This window comes from Chlorella variabilis, assembly GCF_000147415.1.
Source record: "Chlorella variabilis unplaced genomic scaffold CHLNCscaffold_4, whole genome shotgun sequence".
NCBI lineage: Eukaryota > Viridiplantae > Chlorophyta > Trebouxiophyceae > Chlorellales > Chlorellaceae > Chlorella > Chlorella variabilis.
The window spans coordinates 1,761,394-1,785,359 of record NW_005435084.1 but is presented as its reverse complement, the minus strand read 5'-3'; the positions used below and the strand labels follow the sequence as shown (position 1 = coordinate 1,785,359).

Genomic DNA, 23,966 nt, shown 5'->3' with positions numbered 1-23,966 from the left:
CCCACCCCCACCCCCACACCGCCCCGCCTCACCAGCATCCCCGCGCCGCCCCACTCTGCGGTGGTGACGTGGCGCTGGGCGCCGCCCTTGGCCGCCGTCTCGCACTGGTTGACCTTGGCGGCAAAGCGCAGGGAGCATAGTGACTCCTGCGGACGGGGAGGCAAGGCAGGCAGCTTCAGTGGTGCCCTGCGCCCTGTGCGCTGTGGTGGCGCTGCGGCCGAGGCGCCAGGTGGCGCCAGGTGGCGCCAGGCCGGCCAGGCCGGGGCGGGGCTGGTCTGCCCCATCGGCAGGCCCCGGCCCCGCCGGCGGGAGCTCCCGCGCAAACAGGCCCCACCCCGCCCCCCGCCGCCGCACCTGCACCGACTCCGGCTCTGGGTTGACGTTGACAAACATGAGCGTCTTGCCGCTGCCCCCCAGGCAGGGCTGCAGCAGGTGTGTGAGCTTGGAGTTGCGGTAGGGTATGTGGGGGCTGCGGGTGGCCAGCGCCTGGAACACGTCGCCCAGGCTGGACAGGCTCTTGTTGATGTTGCACGCCTCCTTGGCGCGCTGACCCTCCGCATGGCTGCGCGCCAGCCGCTCGCTGCACGCAAGGGGGCGGGGGCAGGCGGGGGGGGGGGAGGCCGGGGCTGTGAGCGAGGAGCGCGCAGCGCAGCAGCGGCCGGCTGGTGGCGAGGTGGTCGCCCGGCTGCGCACCAGCCTGCGCGCTGCAGTGCCGCCCTTCCCTCCCAACTCCCCCCTCGTGCACCCAGGCCACACACGCCCGCGCCGCCGCCTGCCCCACCTGCCCGCCAGGTCCACCAGGTTGAGGCTGCCCTGCAGCACCGTGCTGCTGGCCTCGTGCCGCCCCGTGATGTACAGCATGAAGACTGCGGGGGGCGAGGATGGGAAGACGCAGGGAGGGGAGGGGTGACCACAGCGCGGGGCAGCACGAGCGCAAGCAGCAGCCATCCTGGGAGGGATGCCGGCAGGCCCGGCCCGGTGCCTGCTCCAGCACACAGCGCAGGCCCCGGGCCCCACCCGAGTGGCTGCGCGAGGAGACTGCGTTCATGGCTGTGGCCTCCACCGCCCGCACCGCCGCCGCCTTGCGCGTGATCGCCTCTGCATCCGCCTTGCTCTCAATCGCCAGCCGCTGCGCGCCCAGCACCACCGTGTGCCCGCCGTTGGCCTGGTGCTGGATGGCGTTGTTCTCTGCAAAAACACGGAGGAGGGGGGCCCAGCCATGACGGTGGGAGGCGGAGCGGGCGCAGAGCTGTGTGGCCCATCGCCGCACCAGCACCACCGGCAGCCTCTTGGGAGCGTGCACGCGGTGCGCGGCCGCTCCACCTCCCCGCCCACCCGCCCCCAGCACCCAGCCCCGCGCGCACCCTGTATCTTGCCGGCCTCCCGCCTGCCCGGCGCCGTGTCTGCCAGCAGGTCTCGCAGCTGCTCGTTGTACACCTCGATGAAGGAGGCCTCCAGCCGGTACTCCCACCCCTGGTCCCGCAGCTTCCCCACAGATTCCAGGATCTGAGGGGGGGCAGGGCAGGGCAGGGCAGGGCAGGGCAGGGGCCAGGGGTAGGGGGTCAGGGGCGTGGGGCATTGGCGCAAGGGAGCGGAGGTGCCTGCTCGCCTTCCCCCTGCGCCTGTGCCGCACGCTCCGCTGCAGCAGGCCAGCAGCGGCGGGCCAGCACGAGGCGGTTGCGGGCGGGTAAGCGCGCCGCGGGCACGGCCCTACCTTGGAGATGGCGCGCGGTATGATGCCCTGCCCCTCGTACGACCTGCTGCCCTGCATGGTGTGGGTCTTGCCCGCCCCCGTCTGCCCGTAGCTGAACAGGCAGACCTTGAATCCGTCCAGCGCGCTCTGCACCAGGTCGCTGACCTCCTCAAACACGGCGGCCTGGGGGGGAGGGTTGGTGGGGGAGGCGCAACAGGAGCAGGCACGGCACAGCTGAAGGGCTGGTGCCATGGAGGGCGGTCGCTCCATCTCTCCCTCTCCCAGCGCCCTTCCCGCCAGCTCCACCGCCCACCAGGACGTCACTGCTTGGCGTGCGGCATCAGTCCCCTCCCTCCTCCCTCTACCCCCCTTGGCACCCGCCCCGCCCACCTGCGAGGCCTCCGGCCTGAACACCCTGTCGTAGCCAAAGGAATGCTCCTTGCCGTCGGGCCCCGCCAGCCGCACGCTGAGGCCGTCGGGCAGGCACTGCACCGCCGACCGCGGGTTGGGGCGTATGCGGCAGAACACGCGGATCTGCGGGCGGGCGGGGGCACGGGCATGCGGTGCGGGCAGGCATGGAGCTCAGCCTGCCTTGACAGAACAGTGCAAGCATGGAGCCACCCCAGCCAGCAAGAAGAGGAGACGGCACGGCAGCCAGCCCCAACCCACCCCACCCACCCCACCACGCCCCAACCCAGCCTGCAACTTGCCACCCCCCCCAAAAAGGGGCCCTCCTCACGTTGCCCTTGAGCTCCACCAGCTGGTTGTGGCACTCGCGGCGCCGCGCCTCCGCCGCCGCCACCGCCGCCTCCAGCGCCGCAATCTTGCCCAGCATGCGCGTCAGCATCTCCTTCTGGTCACCCGCCCCCAGCCCGATGGTGCACTCCTGCAGCGCCTCCAGCTCGCCTGCAGGGGCCACGGGCGGGCGGGGCGGGCACGTGGCGGTGACGGGCGGCGGCGCCCACACATGCGGCAGAGGTGGGGCCCCTACTGAGCCTTGCGCTGCCTTCCCAAGGGGTGGGAGCCAGCGGCAGGGGCAGGCGCCTGAACGGGGCCAAGCCCATTACACTGCCCAGCACTGCCAAGCCACCGCCGCACCACACCCAGCCCACTCACTCTCCAGCCGCTCCAGCCTGTCCGCCTTCTCCTTGGCCTCACGCACCGCAGCCGACCGTGCCGCCTGCTCCTGCTCCAGCTCCGCGCTCAGGTCCGCCACCTGGGCCGCCAGGCGCGCCACCTCCGCCTTGAGGCTGGCCTGCGGCAGGTGGGCAGGCAGGCAAGGGCAGGTAGGGATGTCGCGCCAACCAAGAGCCCCAAGATGCCAGCCGGGCATGCCGCACATGTCCCTGGCGGCGCAGGCACGACATGGCGCAGGGTACCAGCACAGCGAGGTGGCTGCGCGCATGCCTGTGTCGCCCACCTGCTGCGAGCTGCCCTGCTCTGCCTTCTGCTGCACCGCCTGCATCTCCGCCGCCGCCTGCTGCACCATGGCTTGAAGCTCATCTCGCTCCGCGCTCGCCGCCGCCAGCGCTGCCTTGACCTGCAGGCAGGCAGGCACGGCAAAGCGGCAGCAACCGATTGTCAGGGTCCCAGCTGCCCAATAAACATGCGCAAACGCAGCCCACAATGAAACATCCTCCCCCTCTCTGGCACACCCACCGCGCTCCCACCGCAGCCACCCCACCTGCGCCTTCTCCGCCAGCAGCACCTCCTCCCGCTGCTGCGCGGCCGCCCGGAGCGCCTCGGCGGCCGCCTTCTGCGCCGCCTGCTGCTCCTCCAGGCTGGACTGCCCCGCCACCGCCGCCGCATAGTTGGCCTGGGTGGCGGCGTGCGCCTGGCGCTCCCGCTCCAGCTCCGCCAGCAGCGCCTCTGCCCGCTCCTGCCAGCTCTGCAGGTCGCCCAGCATCATCGCGCTGTCCGCCACCACTTTGTCGTGGTCGCGCTGCTTGGAGGCGTGCTCCTCTTGCAGCTGCACCACAGAACGGGCAGTGTGTGCAGCGACTCAGCCGCTACCGACAACCCTCCACCTGCCGGCGTCCTAACAACACACGCCAGCGCGGATGCCGCTCCCCCTGTGCCGTACGCACCCCCCCAGCCCCCAGCCTCACCTGCTGGTGCTGCTCCCCCAGCTCCCTATGCTCCGCCTGCAGCTCCCCCAGCTGCTTCTCCAGTTTGCCGGCCGCGCGCTGCGCCGCCTCTGCCGCTCGCGCCGCCGCGCCAGCCTGCTCCTCCACCTCCTCCAGCCGCGCCTCAGCCGCCGCCAGCGCCTCGGATAGCTGCTGCTGCCTGCGCTCCGCGGCCTCGCGGATCTCGTACGCCGCCTGCCGCGCACAGTTCTGCTCCAGCTTCAGCCCGCTCAGCTCCTCCTTGGCCGCCTTGCGCATCTCCTTGAGCTCAGCCTCCAGCGACTGCTTGCTGGCCTCCAGCCTGCCACGGCGGGGCGCCAGCCGGCACACGAGGCAGTGAGAAGCAGCATACACTTTGGCGCAATCTGCCAAGCAGCGCAGCAGCTTGCATGGCATGCAGCGCAAAGAAAAGGCCGGCGCGGCAGAGGCAGGCACAAGCAGCAACACAGGGGCAGGGGCGCTGGCTCACTTGCGCGCCTCCTCGCGCAGCCGCTCCCGCTCGCCCTCCACCCGCTCCATCTCCCGCTTCAGCCGGTTGGTCTCCCCTTTCTGCATGTCCAGCTCGCCCTGCGCCCCCAGCCGCCATCCCACACAAGCACACGACAACACTTAGCTGCCGTGCCTTCTGCCAGCGGGCGAGGGTGCCACGGGACAGCGGGAACCAAGACAAACATGGGACAGTTGGCAGGCGCACCAGTGCATGCACCGCCTGCTGCAAGATAGGCTGGCAGCCAGCCACGCCCACCTGCCAGTTGGCCAGCGCGTGCTTGAGCTGAGCGGCAGCTGCCGCCGCCTCTTTACGCGAGTTGGCCAGCTCCACCTGCATCCCCCGCTTATCGCTCTCGCTGGACAGCTTCACAGACTCCACCTGCAGCCAGCCAGCCACATGCACAGTGGGGTCAGAAGCCATGACCACATGCCTGCTGCATGGGAGTGCTGCGGCATGAGACAGCGGCAACATCTCCAAACTCCAAAAGCCAACATCCGTGGCGCCTGTCGCCGCCAGCGCGCACCTGCTGCCCAACCTCCTTCTCAAACTTGCAGGCCGCCGCAATGAACTCGCCGGCCTTGGTCTGCATGAGGCCCATGCCGCGGCGCAGCAGCTTCACTATGCCCGCCAGCTCCTGGATCTTGGTCTCGGCTGCGGGCAGCACGCCAGGCAGCGGGATGGGCAGGGTGTGGGTGGGGGTGGGGGGGCCAGGGCAGGAGGAGGCGCCACGAACAACCACCAGCAGGCTCAAGACCGCCCAGGCCAGGCATCAAGGGCGGCCAGCCCAAGTGCGCACAGCGGCGCCGGCGCTGCCCAGGCATGCACGCCCCGTGGTGAGCACTCGCCTGTGGCGCCGTCCTTGCTGCGCGTCAGCTGCGCATTCATGCCCTTCTCGCACAGCTGCTTGAACTGGTCGTCCTCAAACAGCTGCATGGCCAGCCGGGTCAGCGCCTGCGCATCGATCTGGCCCGCCGCCTCAAACTGCACGCCCTGCGCGCCGGCGCCCACCAGCGAGGGCCGCACGCTTTCACGCTTCAGGGACTCAAGGCGCGCCGCCAGCCCTCCCACGCCGGTGCTGCCGCCTCCAGCCGGCAAGGCTAGGTGGGCTGCTGGCGCGGCAGGCAGCGCCGGGGCAGCAAGGTCCTCCTCGGCATGCTCCAGGGGCGCAGCGGCTGCGGGGGCTGCCGCAGCAGCCGGCTGGGCCAGCGGCGCTGCCGAGACCTTCTCTGTCTGCACACCGTCAGGCTCGGCTGGCCGGGCTGGTGCCGCTGGTTGCGTGGCCCGCGCTGCAGCGGCCTCGGGTGGTCGTGAGGCGGCGGTGGCATGCAGAGCAGAGTGGTGGCGCGACGGAGGAGCGGGGCCGCCCGCGCCACTGATGGACGGCCGCATGCTCTCCCGCTTAAGAGCCTGCAGCCGGCCCTGCAGCGCGTCAAACTCCTGCAGCATGTCCTGCTGCTGCTGGCCGTGGGCAAAGGCCTTGCGGATGCTGTCGGGTGCCGCCGCCGCTGGCCCGCCTACGGCGCCCGGCCTGCCTTGCTGCTGCCCCGCCAACCGCGCGTGGCCGGCGTTTTCCTTGTCCAGAGCCGCGCCGCGGGCTAGGCGCGGCGGCAGGCCGGGCACAGCCTTGGTCAGCTGCGGCTGTTGCAAGCTGTTTTCATGTTTCTTCTGGTGCAGCCCTGCTGCTGCCGCTCCGGCCGCCCCTGCAGCAGCCGCTTTGCGTTCCTTCCACGCCCGAAGCAACTCCTCCCTGCTGGGTTGGGGCTGCGACATGGTGGACTGACTTTGCTCGCCTGCTCCCCCGCAGCTGTCAAGGAGTCATGGTCGACGGTCCCTGCGTGCGCTGTGCCACCGGCCGGGCGCAACAAGCACTCGGGTCCCTGTGAGCCGGTACCGCCGTACATCGATGTGGATGGCGACACAGGCCTTCCCCTGCCACGGATGATCAACTGCATTGTCGCAGCACACCGTCATCAACGTGGTTCAGGTGCCCGACCGGCCACAGAGCCCCTTCTCCTCGCCACCCTCCCACGCCTCGCCGGCTTTGCCGACATGCAACGCTGTATGCGTGCAGCCTCTCCAGGCTTAAAGTCAGAGGCTGCCGCCGCACTGCACAAGCAGCGCCGTGCTGTCGCTGCTCTGCTGCTGGCAGCTCCTTGCCACAGGATGGCGCTGCCCTGGGCGCCCAGCAAGCCGGCCGCAGGCCACAGGCGGCATCTGCGGGTCGCCTGCCGCAGCGTGCAAGGTGAAGGTGCCTGCCCGCTGCCTGCCCGCCGCCGACTGCGCCGCCACGCTGGTACAGACCAGACCCCCTTGTCAGAGCGCATTCAGCTCACCTCGCCACACACCTGCTGCTGTGCCCCGGCTGCAGGCTCCCCGGCCGCAGCCCCCGGCCTGTCGGACAGCGACGGCGAGCAGCCCAGCACGAGCGGGCGGCCGCCGCCGCCGCCGCCGCCGCGGGGCCCGGGGCCGCTGCGCCAGCTGTACAAGCGCACGGTCAAGCAGCTGGCCAACCTGAAGCTGGCGCTGGGGGAGCTGGCGGTGATTGGGGCGCTGTCGGCTGTGGGCACCACCATCAAGCAGGGCGAGCCTTACAGCTACTATGCCCAGGTGCGGTGTGTGGTACGCCAGCACGGGCTGCTGGCTGGGCTGGGCTGGGCAGAGGGCCTGCTGCACTGTTGCGGCCTGCTGGTAGCGGCAGGGCGCTGCACCTGCCCCCATCGCTGCTGCTGCGCTTGCCCGGGGGCCCCGCGGCACTGCTGGCTCGCTGGCTGCCTTGTTGCCCCCTCCCATCCTGGGCCCACCCCCACCCCCCTGCGCCGCAGAACTACCCCGAGGAGGGGCGCAGGGTGCTGGGCTTCCTGACGGGGCGCATCATCTGGGCGCTGCAGCTGGACCACATCTACACAGCCGACTACTTCCTGCTGCTGCTGGCGCTGCTGGGCGCCAGCCTGGCGGCCTGCACCTCCACCAACCAGTGGCCCGCGGTCAAGGTGGCGCAGCGGTGGCGGTTCAAGGGGGACGCAGACGCGCTGGCACGCCTGCAGGTGGCCTCGCTGCTGCCCAACGCGCGGCTGGCAGACCTGGGGCGCGCGCTGCAGGGCCAGCAGTACCAGGTGCGGCGCCGCCGCGGGGCTGTGCCGCGGTCTGCCTGGCGGAGGGAGCTGGTGCCGCCGAAGCCAAGCGCACGAGCAATCAATCACTTGCTGGGCGCTGCCCTGGCTCCCGGCTGCTGCAGGTGTTCCTCAAGGATGGCTGCCTGTACGGGTTCAAGGGCCTGGCCGGCAAGCTGGGCCCCATCGGCGTGCACGCCTCCATGCTGCTGTGCATGGCCGGCTTTGCGACGGGCGCATGTGAGCAGCCGGCTGTGCCTGCCGCGGCCATGCGTGCCTGTTGCAGCCACTGCTTGGGACCCACACCTTTAGCCGCTGAGCTCCCCGGCCCCGCTCACGCCGCCACCCCGGCCGCGCCGCACCCTCCACCCGCGCCGCAGTGGGCGGCTTCACCGGCAGCGTGATGATCCCGCAGGGCAGCGAGGTGCTGGTGGCCTCGGCGCTGCGGTCGGCCAGCCCGCTGGCGTGGAGCCCCCGCGGCGCGGAGGCTCTGCTGCGCTGCGACGACTTCCGCATCGATGTGCGCCCCGACGGCTCCATCCGCCAGTTCTACAGCGACGTCAGCGGTGGGTGCGCTGCGGCTGCGGCTGGGGTGGTGTGGTGGTGTCATGTGGTGGGGGGCAGGTCGGCGGGCGCCGCAGGTGAAGGGCAGGCCCGGCGGGGTGAGCGGGTGGCGGAGCCTGCTGCGGAGCTGGTTGGGCCATGAGTGGGCATGAGCCGACCAAGGGAACGTCGGCGGCGCGTGGCTCCCACGGCGCGCCCGCACCCCTGCAGCAACACGCCCCTTCCCCTCCCCGGGCCCCTCCCGCCTGCAGTGCTGGACCTGGAGGGCAACCAGCTGGCCTCCAAGACGGTCAGCGTGAACCAGCCGCTGCGGTTTGGCGGCGTGACCGCGTACCAGACCGACTGGTCCATGAGCGCGCTGCAGCTGCGGGTGGAGGGGTCGGCGGTGGCGCCTGCGGACACCCCCATCCAGCTGCCCATGGCCAGCCTCAGCGGTGAGCGAGGCGGGGGGAGGCTGACGCCCCGGGGGAGGCGGTGGGGGGGCTCTGCCACCTTGCCTGACACCTCTGCTTGGCCTGCTGCCACCGATACGGCGGCACCAATACGGCGGCCCACTGCGCTTGGCCACTCCCGCGGGCCACCACACACCAGCCAGCAGGCTGCTGTGCAGCTTGTTACCCAGCGCTGCCACGTGCGCCCGCGCCCTGTCGTCCACTGCCGCTGCAGGCGGCGACAGCAAGCTGTATGCCACCTTTCTACCCATGGAGGACCCGGCGCGGGGCGCGCCCGGCGCCGCGCCCCGGGGCGTCTCCATCCTGGCCCGCGACCTTGAGACTGTGTCGTTCTACGACAGCCGGGGCCAGTTTGTGGGGGTGCGCCGCGTCGGCAGCGGCAAGGCGATCCAGGTGGACGGACTGACCATCCGTCCTGAGGCGCTGCTGGGGGCCACGGGGCTGGAGCTCAAGGCGGACCCGGGGGTGCCGCTGGTGTATGCCGGGTTTGGAGGTGAGGCGTGGCGCGCAGGCGGCGTGCCCGGGCAGGCCTCGGCAGGCGCGCCGCGGCACCCGCCGCCCGGGCTGGCGCCGGCGCCAGGGCGCCTGCTGCGTTGGCCGCGCCCTGCGCTGCCCGCGGCCGCGCGCCTCTGTTTCCACCGCCACCGCTGTCCCCCCGCCCATCCCCTCCTGGAGCGCAGGCCTGTGCATCACGACTGTGGTCAGCTACCTGTCGCACTCCCAGGTGTGGGCCGCGCAGGCGGGCAGCGGCGTGATGGTGGGCGGCTCCACCAACCGGGCCAAGGTCATGTTTGAGCGGGAGCTTGGCGAGGTGCTGGGCGCGGTGCCAGAGGTGCCGCCCGCCGCGCCAGGCCCGGCCGCAGACGGCGGCGGCGGCGGCAGCGGCGAGCAGGCGCGGTAGCGGGCCCGGCGGGGCAGCCCGCCGCCAGGCGGCACGCGCTGCGCCTGCGCGGCCTGCGCTGCCACTGCTGCGTCTGGAGATTACATGAAGTGAGGTTCGTTTTCCGAGCCGGTCATTAGGTACTGTTAACCAGAACCAGGGGACGAGCGGCGCGCTGGGGGGAGGCGGGTGATTCAATCTGGCAGCGGAGCGTGTGAGGATACAAAAGACATGCCGCCAGGCCGGGCCGCACCGGCTGCCGCGGCGGGGCTGCGTGGGTGGGCTAGGGCTAGGGCCCTGCGCCGCGGCGGCTGAGCAGGATGACGGTCAGCAGGCCGGCCATGCTGGTGCCCACCGACAGCCACAGGCTGCCGGTCAGGGTGGCCTCCAGGGCGAGGTACGACCCTGCCAGCGCCACGCGCGCCGCCACCAGCGTCAGCTCCTCCTGGCTCAGCACGCTGGGCTTGATGTCGGCCACCAGCGTGGCCCTCCAGCCATCGCTGGTGTCCACCTTCATCCTGCAGACGGCGGCACACGCGGCGGCGGGGAGCGGGGAGCGGAGGTGGGCGGGGTGCGGCGGGTGGGAGGCGAGCAGGCACACGGGCCCGACACGCGCACCCGCCGGAGGGCGGGCGCCACGGCGGCGGGCAGGCGACGCAGGCGATGCAGGCGACGCAGGCGCGCGCGCTGGCCCCACCGCACAGCGCGCACATCGTGGTGGCGTCCATCGCCGTCAGCATGGCCCAGAAGTAGCCTCCCTCCAGCAGGCCCACCAGCAGGGAGGCGCTGGGCGCCACCAGGAAGGCGGGAAGGAGCGGGGCGCCCACCAGCGTGCCCATGCTAGCCCGCACCCCATCCTCCAGGGCCGCGGGGTCAGTGAGCAGCAGCGCGTCGCGGCTGCCGCCCAGCCAGCCCGTGAACACGTCCTGCCACAGGCCCTGCAGGGGGCGCAGGCGGCGGAGGCAGGGGCCTGAAGAACCCGGCTGCACGCGGTGCATGGGCAGGCCGCCAATGGTGCGAGCGGCGGCGCGGCGAGCGCAAGCGAGAGGGGCTCGTCCCGCGGCGCCGGCGCCGGCCGCGGGCGCGCCTCACCTGCCACACCAGGCACTGGCTGAAGGCGATGACAAAGGCGCCGAGCAGGAAGCTGGGGGGCGAGACGGAGTGGAAGAACTGCTGCTGGTCGGTGGCCAGCACCCGGAAGATGCTGCGGCAGGGCAGGGAGGGAGAGAGGGAGGGAGCCGCAGCGTGGGGCGCGGCATCGGCATCGGCAGCAGCCGCCTCCCGCATGCCTCGCAGCCCCTGCGCCCTCTGTCCCCATCCAGCCCCTGCCCCTCTGTCCCCAGCCGGTACACCTCTTGTTGAACAGGGGCGGCGCCAGCGAGTAGGCCAGCAGGGTGCCTCCCACGTATGGCGCCGTCCATGCCACCCAGGTGGGCGCCGAGGCAGCGAGGTCTGGGAACTGGTGCAGCAGGCGGTAGGCATCCACATCCCACCATGACCCCGCCCACGCCACCCCATACGCCGCCCCCATGCACACCACCAGCGTCACCCACAGCACGCTGTCTGCGGGCATGGCAGGCAGGCACGGGGCACGGCGTCAGGGGCAGGCGCCGGGGTGGGCCCCTCACGCCAGCACCCTGCCCGATAACCATCTCTGTGCGTGTGCTGCCCGACGCACCGCATGGCACACAAGGGGCAGGCGTGCGTACAGTACATATAAATATGGGGGGGGGCACGGCGCCACTCACTGGGGCTGTTGGCCTGCTCCAGCGACTCGCGCAGCACCTTCTGCAGGCCCTCGCTGCTGTCGTCCTCCTGCCCAATGGCCCAGTTGTAGCCCGCCAGCACCACCCAGTCGGCGGTGCCCTCGTCGGGCGGGAACATGGGCGGCTGCTCCTGCAGCTCGCGCTCCAGCTGGCGCAGCCCCGCCACGTACCGCTCTCGCTTGGCCACCAGGCTGGCGTGCCGCTTCCGCGCCTCCTCCAGAGTCTGACAGTGGAAGCCGCGCGCCCAGCGCAGGAAGCCCACCGCCCACGCGGGCACCTCCATGTCCTGCCGCATCTCGCTGATCTGGCTGTCCACGTCCTGCAGCAAGTGTGAAGCATGGGAGGGGCGGGAGGCTTGGATGGCGGGAGCGGCACACGGTGGCCAGGCCCGGCACCGTGAGCCTCCTGTTCTGCTGCTCCTCACCTTGAGGCTGGCTTCTGCCTGCTCCATGAACTCCTTGGCCCGTTCTATATGGCCGTCATAGTTGAGGATCGCCTGGGGTGTGAACAACTCGGAGACGGCACCCTCCTGCTGGCGCGGGCGGCGCGGCGGCGGCGGAGCCTGCTGCGATCCCTGCTGCTGTTCCTGCTGCTGTTCTGAGGTGGCTCTAAAGTGGAAGCGAGATGTGCGCGCCTGTCCCGCTGCGCTGCCACAACTTCTCCTACTGAACGCCAGGGCGCGGCGCGGCGCGGTGGGCGAGCAGCAGGGCGCTGTTTGCCCTCGCAGGCTTGCAGCCATCTGCTGCTGATCGCGAGATGCTTGGACGCAGGACGGTGGGAAGTGCGCAGGGTTCCACTGGGCCAGGCCGAGTGGGTTGGCCTTCTGGCGAGGAAATCAAGGGCCAGGGATTGCGATCGGGGCCGCAGGCTCTCATAATCCACATCGTCCACCCTGGCATGTATGTGCGCCACGGCGGCGCGTGGGGCCAGTCGGTGGGAGGCCCGAGCATCAACCGCGGTTGACACCACGGCCGTGGTGTAGCAAAATGCATGCTCTGATGTCAATATGCTCATCTCTGATTTACATAAAGTCAAAAACACTGCAAAAAATTGCCCAACATGGATCGGTGCTGAATAGAAAAAGGCCCCTCACGGTAAATACACCGGGCCACGGTCGCTCCTCTCCGTCGAACAAGCTGCATCATCTCATGGGCAGTACAGGCTGTCCCGCGTTGCAACGCCAGTGGTGGGGTTCACTCCATCTGCACAGCGGGACCGAAGGGGGCATGCATCAGTGCCTGGTACCGCGTATAAGGGGATCGCCTCCGGCCTCTGTCGCACCTGCAATTCTGCACAGCCCCATCATCACATCCTTGCGGAACACAACATCGGTGAAGTCGGCGCCCGTGATGCTTTTCACCCGTCCTAGCTGCGCGTTGGTCAGCTGCAACACAGGGGGGTGAGGGATGATCTGGCACGATGCTTGCCTGTTCCATGCCGCCAGGCTCTCGAGCCGCAAGGCAGGCCAGGCCGCAGCCCAACCGGAGGGCACACAAGTCTGTCCACGCAACAAAGTACCAGGCTAGGGCACCACTGCATGCTGCCAGCTGGTTGCACCAACAACCCTGCCCTGCAGCCCACGGCCCCTCCCCTCCGGCCCACCATGGCGCCTTCCAGGACTGCTGCAGCAGGTATTGCAAGTAAGAGGTGAGTGGGTGGTACTGCATCTCGTCATGTATGCCAGATGCTATGAAACAGACAGACAGGGAGACTCACCGTTGCTCAAATCTGCCCCCTCTAGCTCAACCTGCAGACAGGCGAGGGCATCAGCAGAACTGGTGGGGTTGGAACCAGCGACACCCATCGGCAAAGCGCAAGGCATTCCTGCACGGCACTGGCGCAGGCGTGGTACGCACCAACTCCAGGTCGGCGTTGCGCAAGTTGGCTCCAGAGAAGTTGGCCTGCAATAACATCGGCGCAGCGGTTCGATGCCCATGGCAGACTGCCCTCCCAACCGCCTATTCATCATGTGCGGCCGATGCATGGTGTCACCAGCAGCGGAATGCAATGTGTGACAAGGCAAAGAGTGCACGGACGTTGGTTGCAAGGGCGCCAAAAAGGGTGACTCCCTCGAGGTTGGCATTGCTGCAGGCAGCCGGGGTGGTGGCGGAGCAGGGGCCCCATGCTCAGGAGATGCATGTGGCGCACGCAGTGCTCTGGCTGGCCCGCAAGGTCCCCACGTCCCTTCCTGCTTCCTGTTGCATTGCATTCCTGCCTGGCTGCTGTGATGGGCGGCTCCTGCACCGTGCTCCCGCCCCGCCCCCCGCCGCACCTGAGGTTGGTGCCACGCAGGTCGGCCTTGGTGTACTTGTTCTTGCGCAGGTCCTGGCCAGACAGGTCCTGGAAGGCCAGGCTGTTGCCGCTGCCTGCGGGCAGGGCCAGAGGGGATGGAGGCATGCGGTAAGCCAGCTAAGGGCAGCGGCGTGTGGGTGGTTGTGAGCCGAGCGCTGCGCCTTCCTCTGCCCATGCACAGCTGGCCAACGTGCACCCAGGGCATGCCCTGATCCCTGACGGGACGCACCGCCACCGCCGGAGACTGCAAGGGCAGGCATGGCGGGCAGCAGCAGGGCGGCCGCAGCCGCCACGCCCACGAGCGCGCCCGCTGCCTGCTTCGCCGCCGACCCCATGGCCCGCGGCGCCGCTGCACAAAACACCCTGCCCGGCGTCGCCATGCTGCGCATCGGCTTGAAGCACTGCGGCAGAGATCAGGCGGGCTGGCTGGACGAGTCAGTGTGGTGCACGGTGTGGTGAGGGGAGCCGGCCAGCCGAGACTCCCGCACTCCTCCATTTGCCTCCCGCCGCCTGCCATCGTGCCTGAGAAGTGCATGGCAGCTTGGTCTGCACCATAGCGGCCGCCATCGTTCGGGTCCTTCGCTCTGCGACACCGGGGGGTGATGCTATCTGAAGCACGATTGCACAAGGGAACGTGCAGACTGGACTGGACAATGTGCAGAAGGAAAGATGATGCGCCGAGCTCAAGAGGGATCATCTCCTCCAGGCGCGTCTCGTCACCGCCAGATGGGCGGCCTCCGCCCGCCATGCAGGTGCATGTAGCGCAATGGCACACTCCCTCTCCCATGGTGACGTTTATGTTCATGTAATGCTGATGGATACACCTGATGTACTGTCTGGCCAATTATAATGTAAGAGGGCACAGTTGCCAAGCTCCCGACAGGAAACCAGCGAGCCGCTGATGCCCGCCGTGAGTGCGGTGGCAATCTTGCATCAAAGAGCTGCAATGATGAGTTCCATTGGCAGAAGGGAATCCATGCATGGATGCAGCTGCAGCATGTACCATGAATGCAGGCCCGTCTGAATCCCCCCGAGCCATACCCACCTTCAATGCATTGCATGGTTTTGAACGGACAGCCTGGAGGCGGTAGGAATAGAAGATGAGCTCAAAGACACAGCACTGCTTGTACCAACAGGCATCAGCTTGATCAGTAGAATGTTGTCAGCTCAGATGCAATTGGGTGGCCAGAAGAGTGAATGAGTGCTCATCACGCCGCCGCCGCCCGCCTGGCGCCACCGGGCCTGTCTGGATCTCGGCCTGTCATCCTGGAAGGCCCCTCCTTAACTCCACTTTCAAATTGTTCAAATTTTGGCACGATGACAGAGGCGGAGCCGGTGTATGAGGGCCCTTTAGGCAGCACCGGCCGCCCCGGCAGCCGCAAGCCGCTGGTATCGCAGGCGCAGCTTATATGCGTCTGTCTGGTCATCGGCATTGGCGCGCTGATCACGGGGGCGCCTGCTCTTGTGCTCGGGCCTGGTGAGCGCCGAGTGGTTGGCTCTTCTGTGTCAAACAGCGCTTTTGCAAAGCGCAGCAAGGGCTGTTGACTCTCTTCATAACTTGCGGCTTCTCCCCGGGGCCCTGCTTCCTGCGGCGCGTTGCAGCTGGCGGGCGTCGGTTCAGCGGTGGGGCAGCAGGCACATGGGCCTTTGCTTCACTGCCACCCCCCTGCTGCTCTGTTGCCACTTGCCCACTTGCAGGCAGCTTCCGCTGCGATCGCTCCATGGTGCTCCCGACGATGCCAGCGCCGCCACCTGTCCCGCCCCCACCGGTGCGTGCGGTAGCGGTGGGGTCCCGCAGCTGATCTGTTGGTGGCAGCCGCCACCGCCGGCCTCCGCCCTGCATCCTCGCACCTGCTCCTCAGCCTGGACCAACCCCAGCATGTCCTGCCAACATGCGTGCTTGCGTTCGTGCCCTCAGAAGCGGCTGAAGCTGCCTTGGGAGCCGGTGCTGACCAAGGAGGAGCTGCGGCGTGGGGAGACTTACTATGGCAGCGGCGGCAGGCTCAACCGCCTGGCCAACAAGCTGCTGGCGGGCAAGCCCATCAAGGTCTACACGCTGGGTGGCAGGTGCACCTGCCTGCCTGCCTGCCTGCCTGCCTGCCTGCTGGGGGCTGCTCTGGGGCCGATGCGATCGGCTTTGGCTGGGCCAGGCCGCAGCTCTGCTCGCCTTGCCTGTGGTGTGAGCCCGCTGCTGCTGCTGGCATGTGCCCATGTGCTCCTGGCGATGCCAAGCTGTGTCCATTGTTGTGCCCGCTGTTGGGGGCTGCAGCGTGACGGGCGGCGGCGGGGCCAGCAGGAAGGGCGGCAGCTATGTGGACCTCTTCTTCAGCTTCATACAGCAGGCCTTCCCGCACAGGCAAGCCTGCCCAGCAGGGCGATGCGGAGTACTATGTCCCGGGTGGGGAGGAGCGTGCGGCCATGGGTTGCAGCGCGCTGGCCTGGACGCTGTTGATGTCCAGAGCCGGCGGCGTGCCCAGCTCAGCCGCTCTCCTCTGCTTGTGTGCTGCAGGGACCATGTGTTTGTGAACAAAGCCATCGCGGCCTCCACAGCCTTCCTGTATGCCACCTGCTTGAAACACCACGTCCCCGAGGTGGGCTGCCGCACGCGCCAGCAACACATGTGCTTGCGCATGGCGGGCGGAGCCTCCTCCTGCCGGCTTGCCCCCCCCCGGCATGGCCCAGACCCGGTGCCGCCTTTCCTGCTGAGTGTCATGCTTGGGCGCTACCACATGTTGCAGGATGTGGATTTAGGTGACTGCTGCTGATCGCCAGGCGGCTTGAAGCAGCCGTGTGCATGCAGCTGCCTCCCAACAGTCACATGTGCAGTCATGCATGTGCAGTCATGCATGTGGTGGCCAGGCTCACCTCCTCTTTGCCTCGACGTGCCTTGGTGTCGGTGTGCTGTGGGCCCAGGCTGCCGCCACGATGCCGTGCCGCCCACGCCGCTGCAGTGACGCTGGAGTTTTCGGTCAACGAGAGGAGCGAGGCGCAGTTCACTTCGCCAGAGCGCCGCAACTTTGAGCAGCTGCTGCGCAGGCTGCTGCAGTACCCCAGCCGGCCAGCCATCATCATGCTGCACCACTATGCGTGGTGGGAGTCGCCCGGCGACGGCCTGGACCGCGGCGTGTTCTACCACCAGCCAGAGGGCCAGCTGACGGAGCTGGCACATGTGCGCAGGCCGCCGGCAGGCCGGGCGGGCAGGCCAGGCTGCAAAGGCTCTGCCCTGTGCCGCACACCTGCCCCCCACCCTGGACCACACCCGCCGTGCCCCCCTGTTGCAGTATTACGACATACCCACGCTCTCCATCCGGGCGGCCGCATACCACCTGATGGCAGCAAACATAGACCGCTTCAGGGTGCGCCAAACTGCTTGCGTGGCCAGGGTGGCCGGCGTGTGGTGCTGGCTGGGGGGGCCACACCTTGGAAGCTGGGCCAGGCAGTGGCGCAGGCCCGCACCTGGCTGCTGTGGCTGCCGCGCAGCATTGGACGATGCATTGTGGGTGTCCTGCCGTGGCGCAGGTTGACAAGGTGCCCATGGCAGGCAGGCTGCACCGCTACTTGGCCGACAACGGGACCGTCATCATGGGAACAATCCCCGTGTCGCACCCCGCAGAGGGCTTGGATCCTTTCTTCCTTGTCGACGGGTAGGTGGCGGGCGGCTGCGCCCCCCGCCTGTCCGTGCGCCCAACCAGGCGGCCATGCACGCCGGCCGGCGCTGGGGCGTGCCTGGCGGGCCGGTTGGCAGGCCGCAGCTTGGTATCCATCTCTGACCAGCCATCCACCCTCTGCTGCCTGGCCACCTGCTGCGCCTCCCAGGATGCACCCCGGCAACCTGGGCCACCAGGCTCTGGCCGAGCTGCTGGCGCAGCCGCTGGTGCGTGCGGTGTGGGAGGCGGAGGCGGGCGAGGCGGTGTACACGGCTGACCGCAGGGTGGACCCGCGCCTGCCGCGCATGCCCGCCCCCATGACCCCAGACAACGCAGACGCCACCCCCGGCTTCTGCGCCATGATGGCAAGTGGGCCCGCCCTGCCCCGCCGCTCGCCCCGCCCCTGCCTGCAGGCCGGCCACTGGGCTGGGGCCCCACACCCACATGCACGCGCTGCGCATGCCCAGCACTGCTGCTGCCACTCACGCTCGGTGCCACGCGCCTGCCCCGCATGTTGTGCAGGAGGAGTTCAGGCCGGTGGTGAAGAACAGCAGCGGGTTTGAGTACCTGCCGGAGCGGCCCAAGGCGGAAGACTTCATGCACCAGAAGTGGGGCTGGCGCGGGACGGAGCCAGGTGGGCGGCGGGCACCGCAGCTCGGCATGCGGGGCCTGGCGGGGCGCCTGTGCTGCTGGCTGGTTCACCGTATGTGTTATACACGTGGGCTGTGGTGCCTGCTTGAGGCTTGCTGCTGCCATGCGCCGACGTTTACTTGGCTGCCCGCCTGCCCGGGGAGCAGGCGCCTGGGCTGAGCTGGAGCTGGACACACGGCCGGAGGAGGAGGGCGCGGGCGGCGACACCGTGGTGTGGCTGGCCCACCTGCGCAGCTACAGGGGCATGGGGACGGCGCTGATAGAGTGCGTGTCGGGGTGCACCTGCGCCCCCGCCAAGCTGGATGGCACGTGGCAGCGGCGCGCCTCGCTCTTCTGGATGACCAGGTTCATTGTGAGCGCCGCACTGCCTGCTGGCCCGCTTATTGGCTGGCAGGCCCCATGGCCAAGCTGGCAAGCTGGCCAGCACTGGGCCGTCCAGCAGCTGCCGCCGCCGCGCGCTGCCGCTGCGGCTGCTGCCGCCGCTCCACCGCTCACGCCTGCTTGCGTGCGTATGCTGTGTGTTGCCGCACGTGCAGGTGACGCAGCACCGGCGGTGCCGCGTGCGGGTGACTGTGCTGGACGAGGCGGGCGAGTTCCCGCAGGAGGGGCACAAGGTGACGCTGGTGGCGGTGATGGTGGCGCACCTGGACCTGGCACAGTCGGGCACCCTGGCCAACGTGCAGGAGCTGCAGAACATGAGGAGGAAGAGGCGACGGCGGCGCAAGAAGAAGAAATGACACGCGTTTGGTGCTTGGCCGCTGCCACTCGCCGCTCGCGGCGCGTTCCCCTGACCCACGATACTGGCCCCACCCCTGGCGTCACTCCTGTCCTATCGCCTGCTTTCATGCCCTACTGCCTTTGCCAACCAGGCTTCGTATGTGCTGGACTGTTGTACCTTACATGAAATGTATGAAATCAACATCAGATTGGAGAAGTACAAAGAATGCTAGGACCGGGCTTTTCCTCCACCCTTTGGCCTCCTCCTTGCCATCCCCTGCCCCTGCTCCTCCTCCTCCTCTGCCTGCTGCTCCTTGCCGAACATGCGCTGCCACGCCTTGCTGCCACCATAGCACGTCTTCACAGCCCTGCAACACACAGCACAAGGGCAAAGCAGCAGCGGCAGCCATCACAGGGCAGCGTTGGTCAGCAGCAGCGTGCCACATATCGCCCATGCCAGCCAGCTGTCAGCGTGTGCCCTGCTGCACACAACCCCCAACGTGCGGCCAGCAGCGGGCTGCACGCACTGGCTCTCTATCTGTTGCCAGAACGACTCTTGGCGGCTCTCCTCGCCCATCACGTTCCCGCGAGCCATCTTCTCCTCAAAGTCCTCCCTCGACTTGACGACGTAGTGGTGCAGCGCCAGGCGCTTGTAGGTGGGCTTCTTGGCAAAGGCCCCCTCCACTCTGCTGCCAGAGGTGGTCACCGCGAAGTAGCCGGGGGCAAAGGCCCCATGGTGCGGCCCCTCCATCCGCGCCGTGAAGCGCGGCTGCACAACAGACTTGATGTGCCGATGCACCTCCTCCTGCAAGGCAGCCAGGCCATACACCCTAACTTGGAAAGCCGGCAACTGCAACAAACACAGCCAAAAGGTGCGCAAGCACGCGGCGGCGACCACAGCGCAGCAGCTCAGCATGATGCTACTCACGTTTCCAGCGTAGCACTGGGTGTAGGCAGTCAGGGTGTTGGCCTGGCGCTTCTTGTGCCCGCCTGCATCCACGTCATGGGTCCTCAGCATCAACCCCCCCTTGCTCCGGCAAGGAGACGAATCAACAGCAGCTAGAGAGAATTACCAGCACCACACACCTACGCCGTTCACTCCCGCCAATCGGCTCCATGATCTGCCAGCAACACAGATCAGGGCAAAGCCTGCGCCCCACGCTCACTTGACCCGAAGAAGCGCCAATTCACCCCCACCCCGCCGTACTCCTCAAACCCACGCAGCAGGGCGGGCAGGTCATCTGTGCCGTCAGTAAACACAAAGAACTCGTCAATGTCGATGAAGGCTGCGGCAAAGGGAGAGCAGCAGGGGAGACACAGGGAGAAGGAGTGTGGGATGGAGAGCAGCCAGCTTTGCGGATTCATGCACACCACAGCAGGCCGCCCCGCTCCCCGCACCCATCCACTGGTGCCTTGCGCCGTAGTCGCGGAGGCAGAGGGCATACATCATCATCTGGCGGTGGTGGGCCTGGGGATCGTGGCAGGTCGTGTCTTTCAACTCCTGCTGGATGGCGGCATAGTCCTCCAGGTAGCGGTGCGTGACCAACCCCTCCTGCACACACACACACACACACTCTGGGTGCCAGAGCCAGATGCCGCCCCAGCATGGCCGGGGCTGCAGCACACGCTGCGCAGCCCAGGCCTGCCCAGCTGGCGTGCTTCCCTCGGGCAGGACAGCTGGCTGCACGCTGCACGTGCCTGGGCGGCCTACCCTGTGAGCTCCCCGCCCCCGCCCCGCCCCGCACCTCGATGTATGGCGCCAGCACTTCCCCCAGCGGCGGCTGGCTGGCGTCGTCCATGACGTACACGTGGGACACGCCCAGGCGGCGGTGGTAGTCCAGCCACTCGGGCAGCTCGGCATGCTGGTCTGCAGGCGGCACCGGGGGCGGCAGTCGGCGCGCTGCCCCTGCCACACCCAGCCCACGCCATGCGCAGAGCGCGGTGCGCAGGTCGGCTGCGGGCGCCGCGTGCCAGCCCCGCCTCACTTCTTGCAGCCAGGCAGATGGCCAGGTAGCCGCCCGGCGGCCGCCAGCCGGGCCGCCCCGCCAGGCAGCGCCGCTGCTGCTGCAGGTCCAGCTCTCTGGCGGTGAGAGTCGACGGGGGGGTTATGCCGATGGGCTCGCAAGGCACACTGGAAGTCAGAGGAACTGACATGCTGGCATTGGCTGTGGGTGCGCCGCTGTCCGCCTCGCCGCCTCCCTCGCTGAAAGGAGGGGGCAGCGCCTCTGCCTGCTTCGTCGGGGCTGTGAGTCTCACTGTGTACCGGCAGTCCTGTAGGCAGCATGTGGGCCAACTGAATGGGCATGGGTGAGAGCAGGCAGCCGGCGCAGGGCGCGGCGGCAGCGGATGGCGGCAGCAGGGTGCGGCCGTCACCGACCTGGAGCAGTGAAAACGCGCCAAGCGCCGTTGACAAGAGAAGAAACAATGGCAAGCCGCCGTAGCTGTTCCTCATCTTTGCCGCGTCGGCCCCCATGGCGGTGGACGCCACCCAGTGATTGCCCTGCGGGGCGCCCTGCAGGCGCACCGCGAACAAGAGGTAAATGGGCTATGCACTCTGCCGGTGGCCTGGGCGGCTAGGCACATTTGTACCGCGCCTGCGCCACCTGTCGCCACCGATGCCCAACCGCATTTGCTGCAGGTGCCTGAGCTGATGTGCATCTTTCACAAAGGACTTTGGCCGTTTGTAGGTGCGACATGATGAGGAACAAGATCGACAGAATAAACATGTGTGTGTGCATGAGCATGTGTGTGTGCATGAGCGTTTGGAGCAGAGATAGCAGTGCTGGTTGTCGAGCTTGGGCGAAGGTTCACAAATGGATTGATTGCTGCAGGATGTGGTGGGCAGGGGGCTTCAGTCTTTATCGGCCTTGCCCTTGCCGCGCCGTAGTCGCCGCAGCATCTCCACACCAGCTGTGCAGTTGTCAACCGACCTGCATGGAGGGGTGGGGGTGGGGGCACGTTGGGCATCAGCCCCAGCCCCAGCTGCAAACCAGAGGCCCAGCCAGCGCAGCATGCCCGCCCTGCAACCCCCATGGCGCACCCCGCCTCTATGCGGTCCCAGAAGTCGTGAAGCTTGCCGCGGTCCCCCATCACGTCGCCCCGAGCCATCTTCTCCTCAAAATCCTCCCTGGACTTGATGGCGTAGTGGTGCAGGGCTAGGCGCGAGTAGTCTGCGCCGTTGCTCAGAGGGCCAACCACCGGCTCCCGGGATGGGTTCACTGCGGCGGCGGCGGCAGCAGCAGGCCGGCCGCACCGTCAGCTACAAGCTGGTGTGGATGCTCCGGCGCATTGGCATGGATGCTAGGGTGCACAACATAGCGCAGTATACAATATGCAGTCTCCAACTGGCCCGCCTGGCAGCGCACCAGTGAAGTGGCCTGGCGGGTAGAAAGCGTCATGCGGCCCTGCCATCCTGGCCAGATATTGCATGTTGGCAATCGTCTTGATTTGCGTGTTCTCCCCATTCTGTGGGTGCAGCAGAGTGCGCCAGGCGGGTCCAGTTGTTAGCTGCAACGCGGCAGGCAGCAGCATGCAGGAAAACTGCACAGCTATGCTGCACCATGCCGGTGTGTCCAACATAGGCAACATGGCAGCCCCAGTGCTAGGTTGGAAACAGGCAACTCAGTGAACTGCAACATCTGCAGCCAGTTCACATTTGGAGCGAAACACTTGGTGTATGCGCGCAGCGTGTTGCCCTGCTTCTTCTTATGCCCGCCTGCATGGCACAGTGCACACACGCGTGGCTGGACCCCCCTGAGCACTCGGCAACAGCTGAGCGTCTGTGGCTGGCCCAGCTTGGGGCGGGATGCACAGCCAGTCACCCACTAGAGCCAAACATGCGCCAGTTGACTGCCAGCCCGCCGTAGCCCTCATATTCATGTAGCAGCGTGGGCAGGTCGGGCGTGGAGTCATAGAAAACAAAGAACTCGTCAATATCGATGTAGGCTGCGGCAAAAGGGGGGTGCGGCGGCACGAGACGGTTGATGGCAGGGCACAGCGAGGTGGAACCACCTTCCTGTGCTAGGAGCTGGCGTGCAGCAGGAATGAGCACGCCAGCGGGCTGCCCACCCATCCACTGGTGGCGCACTCCATAGTCCATCAGGCAGTAGGCGTAGCCCATGAGCTGCTTGTGTGTGATGTAGGGCTCGTGGCACGTCGCCTCCCGGATCTCCGCCTGCATCTCCGGCACACGCTTGAGCATGCGGTGCGTGACCAGGCCCTCCTGCAGGGGCGCAGGGGAGGTACAGGCTGAGGACAGGTTGCTGCTGCCGTGGCCCAGCAGGACAGCACCTAGATGCTTGGGCAGTTGCAGCGCAGGCTGCCAGGCGGTTGTGTGGACCTTTCTCCCAAGGGTGACCAGCGGGCGCCCCGCCCCCGCCCCGCCCGCACCTCGATGTACGGCGCCAGCACCCCCTCCAGCGGCGGCTGGCTGGCGTCGTCCATGACATACACGTGGGACACGCCCAGGCGGCGGTGGTAGTCCAGCCACTCGGGCAGCTCGGCGTGCTGGTCTGCAGCACAGGCCCGCATGCGGGTGATGGTGTGGGCTCATCGGGGGATCGGGCCGCTCGCCTGCTGCCGCTCTGAACAGCACAACAACCAGCATCCAGCACCTGCCCTGCACCGCACGCAGGCTGCAATCCTGGCAAACCCTGCCAAGATCATGACACACTCACTTCTCACAGTCGTGCAGATGGCAAGGTAACCGCCCGGTGGGTGGCCGCCCGTCTCCTTGAGAGCGCAGTGCCGCTGCTGCTGCAGGTCCACCTCCCTGGGTGTGATGTACGCCACGTCGCTGCGCTTACGCGCGCACGTGACGCGGGAGCTCAGCCGGCCGGTGTCGCTCCCACTCGCACCGCCCCTCCCGCTGCCAACCGCCGGCATTTTCGGGGGAGTCAGGCCGGAGGCTGGTGCCTGCCTGGGCTGCTTGCCGTGCGGCAGCCCCCAAATGCCACACCCCTGCATGCATGCCAAGCGGTCGCTCAGGTCAGCCACGGGCAGCAAATGAGAGCTGGGGCGGTGTGATGCAAGGGTGGGCCAAGGCCGGCGGCAGCGGCGGCGGCGGCCCACCTGGAGCAATGCAAGGCAGAGCAGCGTCAGCCAGGCTCCAAACAGGGCTGCCGCCCTGCGCTTGGAGCCGTGGGGACACGTCTGTCTGCCCATACTACAGTATCAGTGATCAAAACATGTTTTGATGTGGGCCCCCCTACCGCCCTGATGGTATTGGTGTAGGGCAGCTGGCAGCTCACAGTGAAGCACCACAGACAACACAAGCTCCGCGGTGTCTCCAGGAGCGCACAGCCTCCACAGCACGCCTCTCATGTGTTGCCCGCTGATGTGGCACCTCCCCCGATTCGTCTGGCTCATCAGGCACGCTCTCTCCCGCGATCCCTCCCTTTCCTTCGCCTTTCAGAGTCTCTAAGGCTTCTATTTCTCCCCTCCCGCACCCCGCAGCTGCCGCAAATTTAAAATTATGAACCAACCTGTCATCCTTTATGCCTTAGAACGGCGCCAAAACGGCGCCAAGAATGTGTTTCTCACTAAGTCAGATGTAGAGGGCATCATCCGGATCAAGCAG

At 68.0% G+C, this 23,966-nt stretch overlaps 6 protein-coding genes across 6 annotated transcripts in view; 2 read left to right on the top strand and 4 right to left on the bottom strand.

Moving 5' to 3' along the window:
• The window catches only part of CHLNCDRAFT_57124 (hypothetical protein), a gene marked incomplete at its 3' end in the record, with an annotated part of 14,179 nt that extends 8,512 nt beyond the window's left edge, over window positions 1-5,667 (bottom strand). The window contains exons 1-16 of the mRNA XM_005850100.1: window positions 5,155-5,667; window positions 4,833-4,960; window positions 4,565-4,687; window positions 4,289-4,386; window positions 3,802-4,120; window positions 3,378-3,662; window positions 3,114-3,233; window positions 2,810-2,948; window positions 2,433-2,599; window positions 2,084-2,227; window positions 1,715-1,876; window positions 1,365-1,506; window positions 1,018-1,188; window positions 782-866; window positions 355-580; window positions 20-146 (exon numbers count right to left, since the gene is read on the bottom strand). Of these exons, the coding sequence (XP_005850162.1) occupies window positions 20-146; window positions 355-580; window positions 782-866; window positions 1,018-1,188; window positions 1,365-1,506; window positions 1,715-1,876; window positions 2,084-2,227; window positions 2,433-2,599; window positions 2,810-2,948; window positions 3,114-3,233; window positions 3,378-3,662; window positions 3,802-4,120; window positions 4,289-4,386; window positions 4,565-4,687; window positions 4,833-4,960; window positions 5,155-5,242 (2,524 nt within the window). The 5' untranslated portion in view covers window positions 5,243-5,667. The remainder of the gene's footprint in view (window positions 1-19; window positions 147-354; window positions 581-781; window positions 867-1,017; window positions 1,189-1,364; window positions 1,507-1,714; window positions 1,877-2,083; window positions 2,228-2,432; window positions 2,600-2,809; window positions 2,949-3,113; window positions 3,234-3,377; window positions 3,663-3,801; window positions 4,121-4,288; window positions 4,387-4,564; window positions 4,688-4,832; window positions 4,961-5,154) is intronic.
• Window positions 5,668-6,790: 1,123 nt separating this feature from the next.
• Window positions 6,791-9,282, top strand: CHLNCDRAFT_7378 (hypothetical protein; the record flags this gene model as incomplete). Its single annotated transcript, XM_005850351.1, has 7 exons — window positions 6,791-6,916; window positions 7,132-7,422; window positions 7,545-7,659; window positions 7,800-7,985; window positions 8,235-8,457; window positions 8,579-8,928; window positions 9,116-9,282. Coding segments are annotated over 7 exons (1,458 nt in total), but the record flags the coding sequence as incomplete, so codon positions are not given.
• A 123-nt stretch (window positions 9,283-9,405) lies between these two features.
• On the bottom strand, window positions 9,406-13,708 carry CHLNCDRAFT_57123 (hypothetical protein; the record flags this gene model as incomplete). Its single annotated transcript, XM_005850099.1, has 14 exons — window positions 9,406-9,833; window positions 10,027-10,253; window positions 10,408-10,519; window positions 10,668-10,878; window positions 11,064-11,400; window positions 11,506-11,610; window positions 11,964-12,121; window positions 12,363-12,465; window positions 12,684-12,703; window positions 12,798-12,828; window positions 12,938-12,982; window positions 13,118-13,166; window positions 13,354-13,447; window positions 13,603-13,708. 14 exons carry the CDS (start codon window positions 13,706-13,708, stop codon window positions 9,605-9,607), a joined length of 1,827 nt encoding a protein of 608 aa, XP_005850161.1. The 3' UTR covers window positions 9,406-9,604.
• A 982-nt stretch (window positions 13,709-14,690) lies between these two features.
• CHLNCDRAFT_142315 (hypothetical protein) lies at window positions 14,691-18,408 on the top strand (the record flags this gene model as incomplete). Its single annotated transcript, XM_005850350.1, has 12 exons — window positions 14,691-14,850; window positions 15,072-15,142; window positions 15,292-15,440; window positions 15,643-15,771; window positions 15,883-16,124; window positions 16,325-16,542; window positions 16,655-16,729; window positions 16,893-17,017; window positions 17,190-17,304; window positions 17,543-17,654; window positions 17,818-18,023; window positions 18,208-18,408. The coding sequence occupies 12 exons, from the start codon at window positions 14,691-14,693 to the stop codon at window positions 18,406-18,408; spliced, it is 1,803 nt and encodes a 600-aa protein (XP_005850412.1).
• A 209-nt stretch (window positions 18,409-18,617) lies between these two features.
• CHLNCDRAFT_142314 (hypothetical protein) lies at window positions 18,618-20,542 on the bottom strand (the record flags this gene model as incomplete). The annotated part of the gene is made up of 7 exons (XM_005850098.1): window positions 18,618-18,756; window positions 18,916-19,193; window positions 19,317-19,378; window positions 19,555-19,674; window positions 19,787-19,940; window positions 20,134-20,255; window positions 20,374-20,542. The coding sequence occupies 7 exons, from the start codon at window positions 20,540-20,542 to the stop codon at window positions 18,618-18,620; spliced, it is 1,044 nt and encodes a 347-aa protein (XP_005850160.1).
• A 697-nt stretch (window positions 20,543-21,239) lies between these two features.
• CHLNCDRAFT_142313 (hypothetical protein) lies at window positions 21,240-23,272 on the bottom strand (the record flags this gene model as incomplete). Its single annotated transcript, XM_005850097.1, has 8 exons — window positions 21,240-21,318; window positions 21,429-21,606; window positions 21,754-21,853; window positions 22,042-22,103; window positions 22,214-22,333; window positions 22,457-22,610; window positions 22,778-22,899; window positions 23,065-23,272. The coding sequence occupies 8 exons, from the start codon at window positions 23,270-23,272 to the stop codon at window positions 21,240-21,242; spliced, it is 1,023 nt and encodes a 340-aa protein (XP_005850159.1).
• Between the last annotated feature and the right edge of the window lie 694 nt (window positions 23,273-23,966).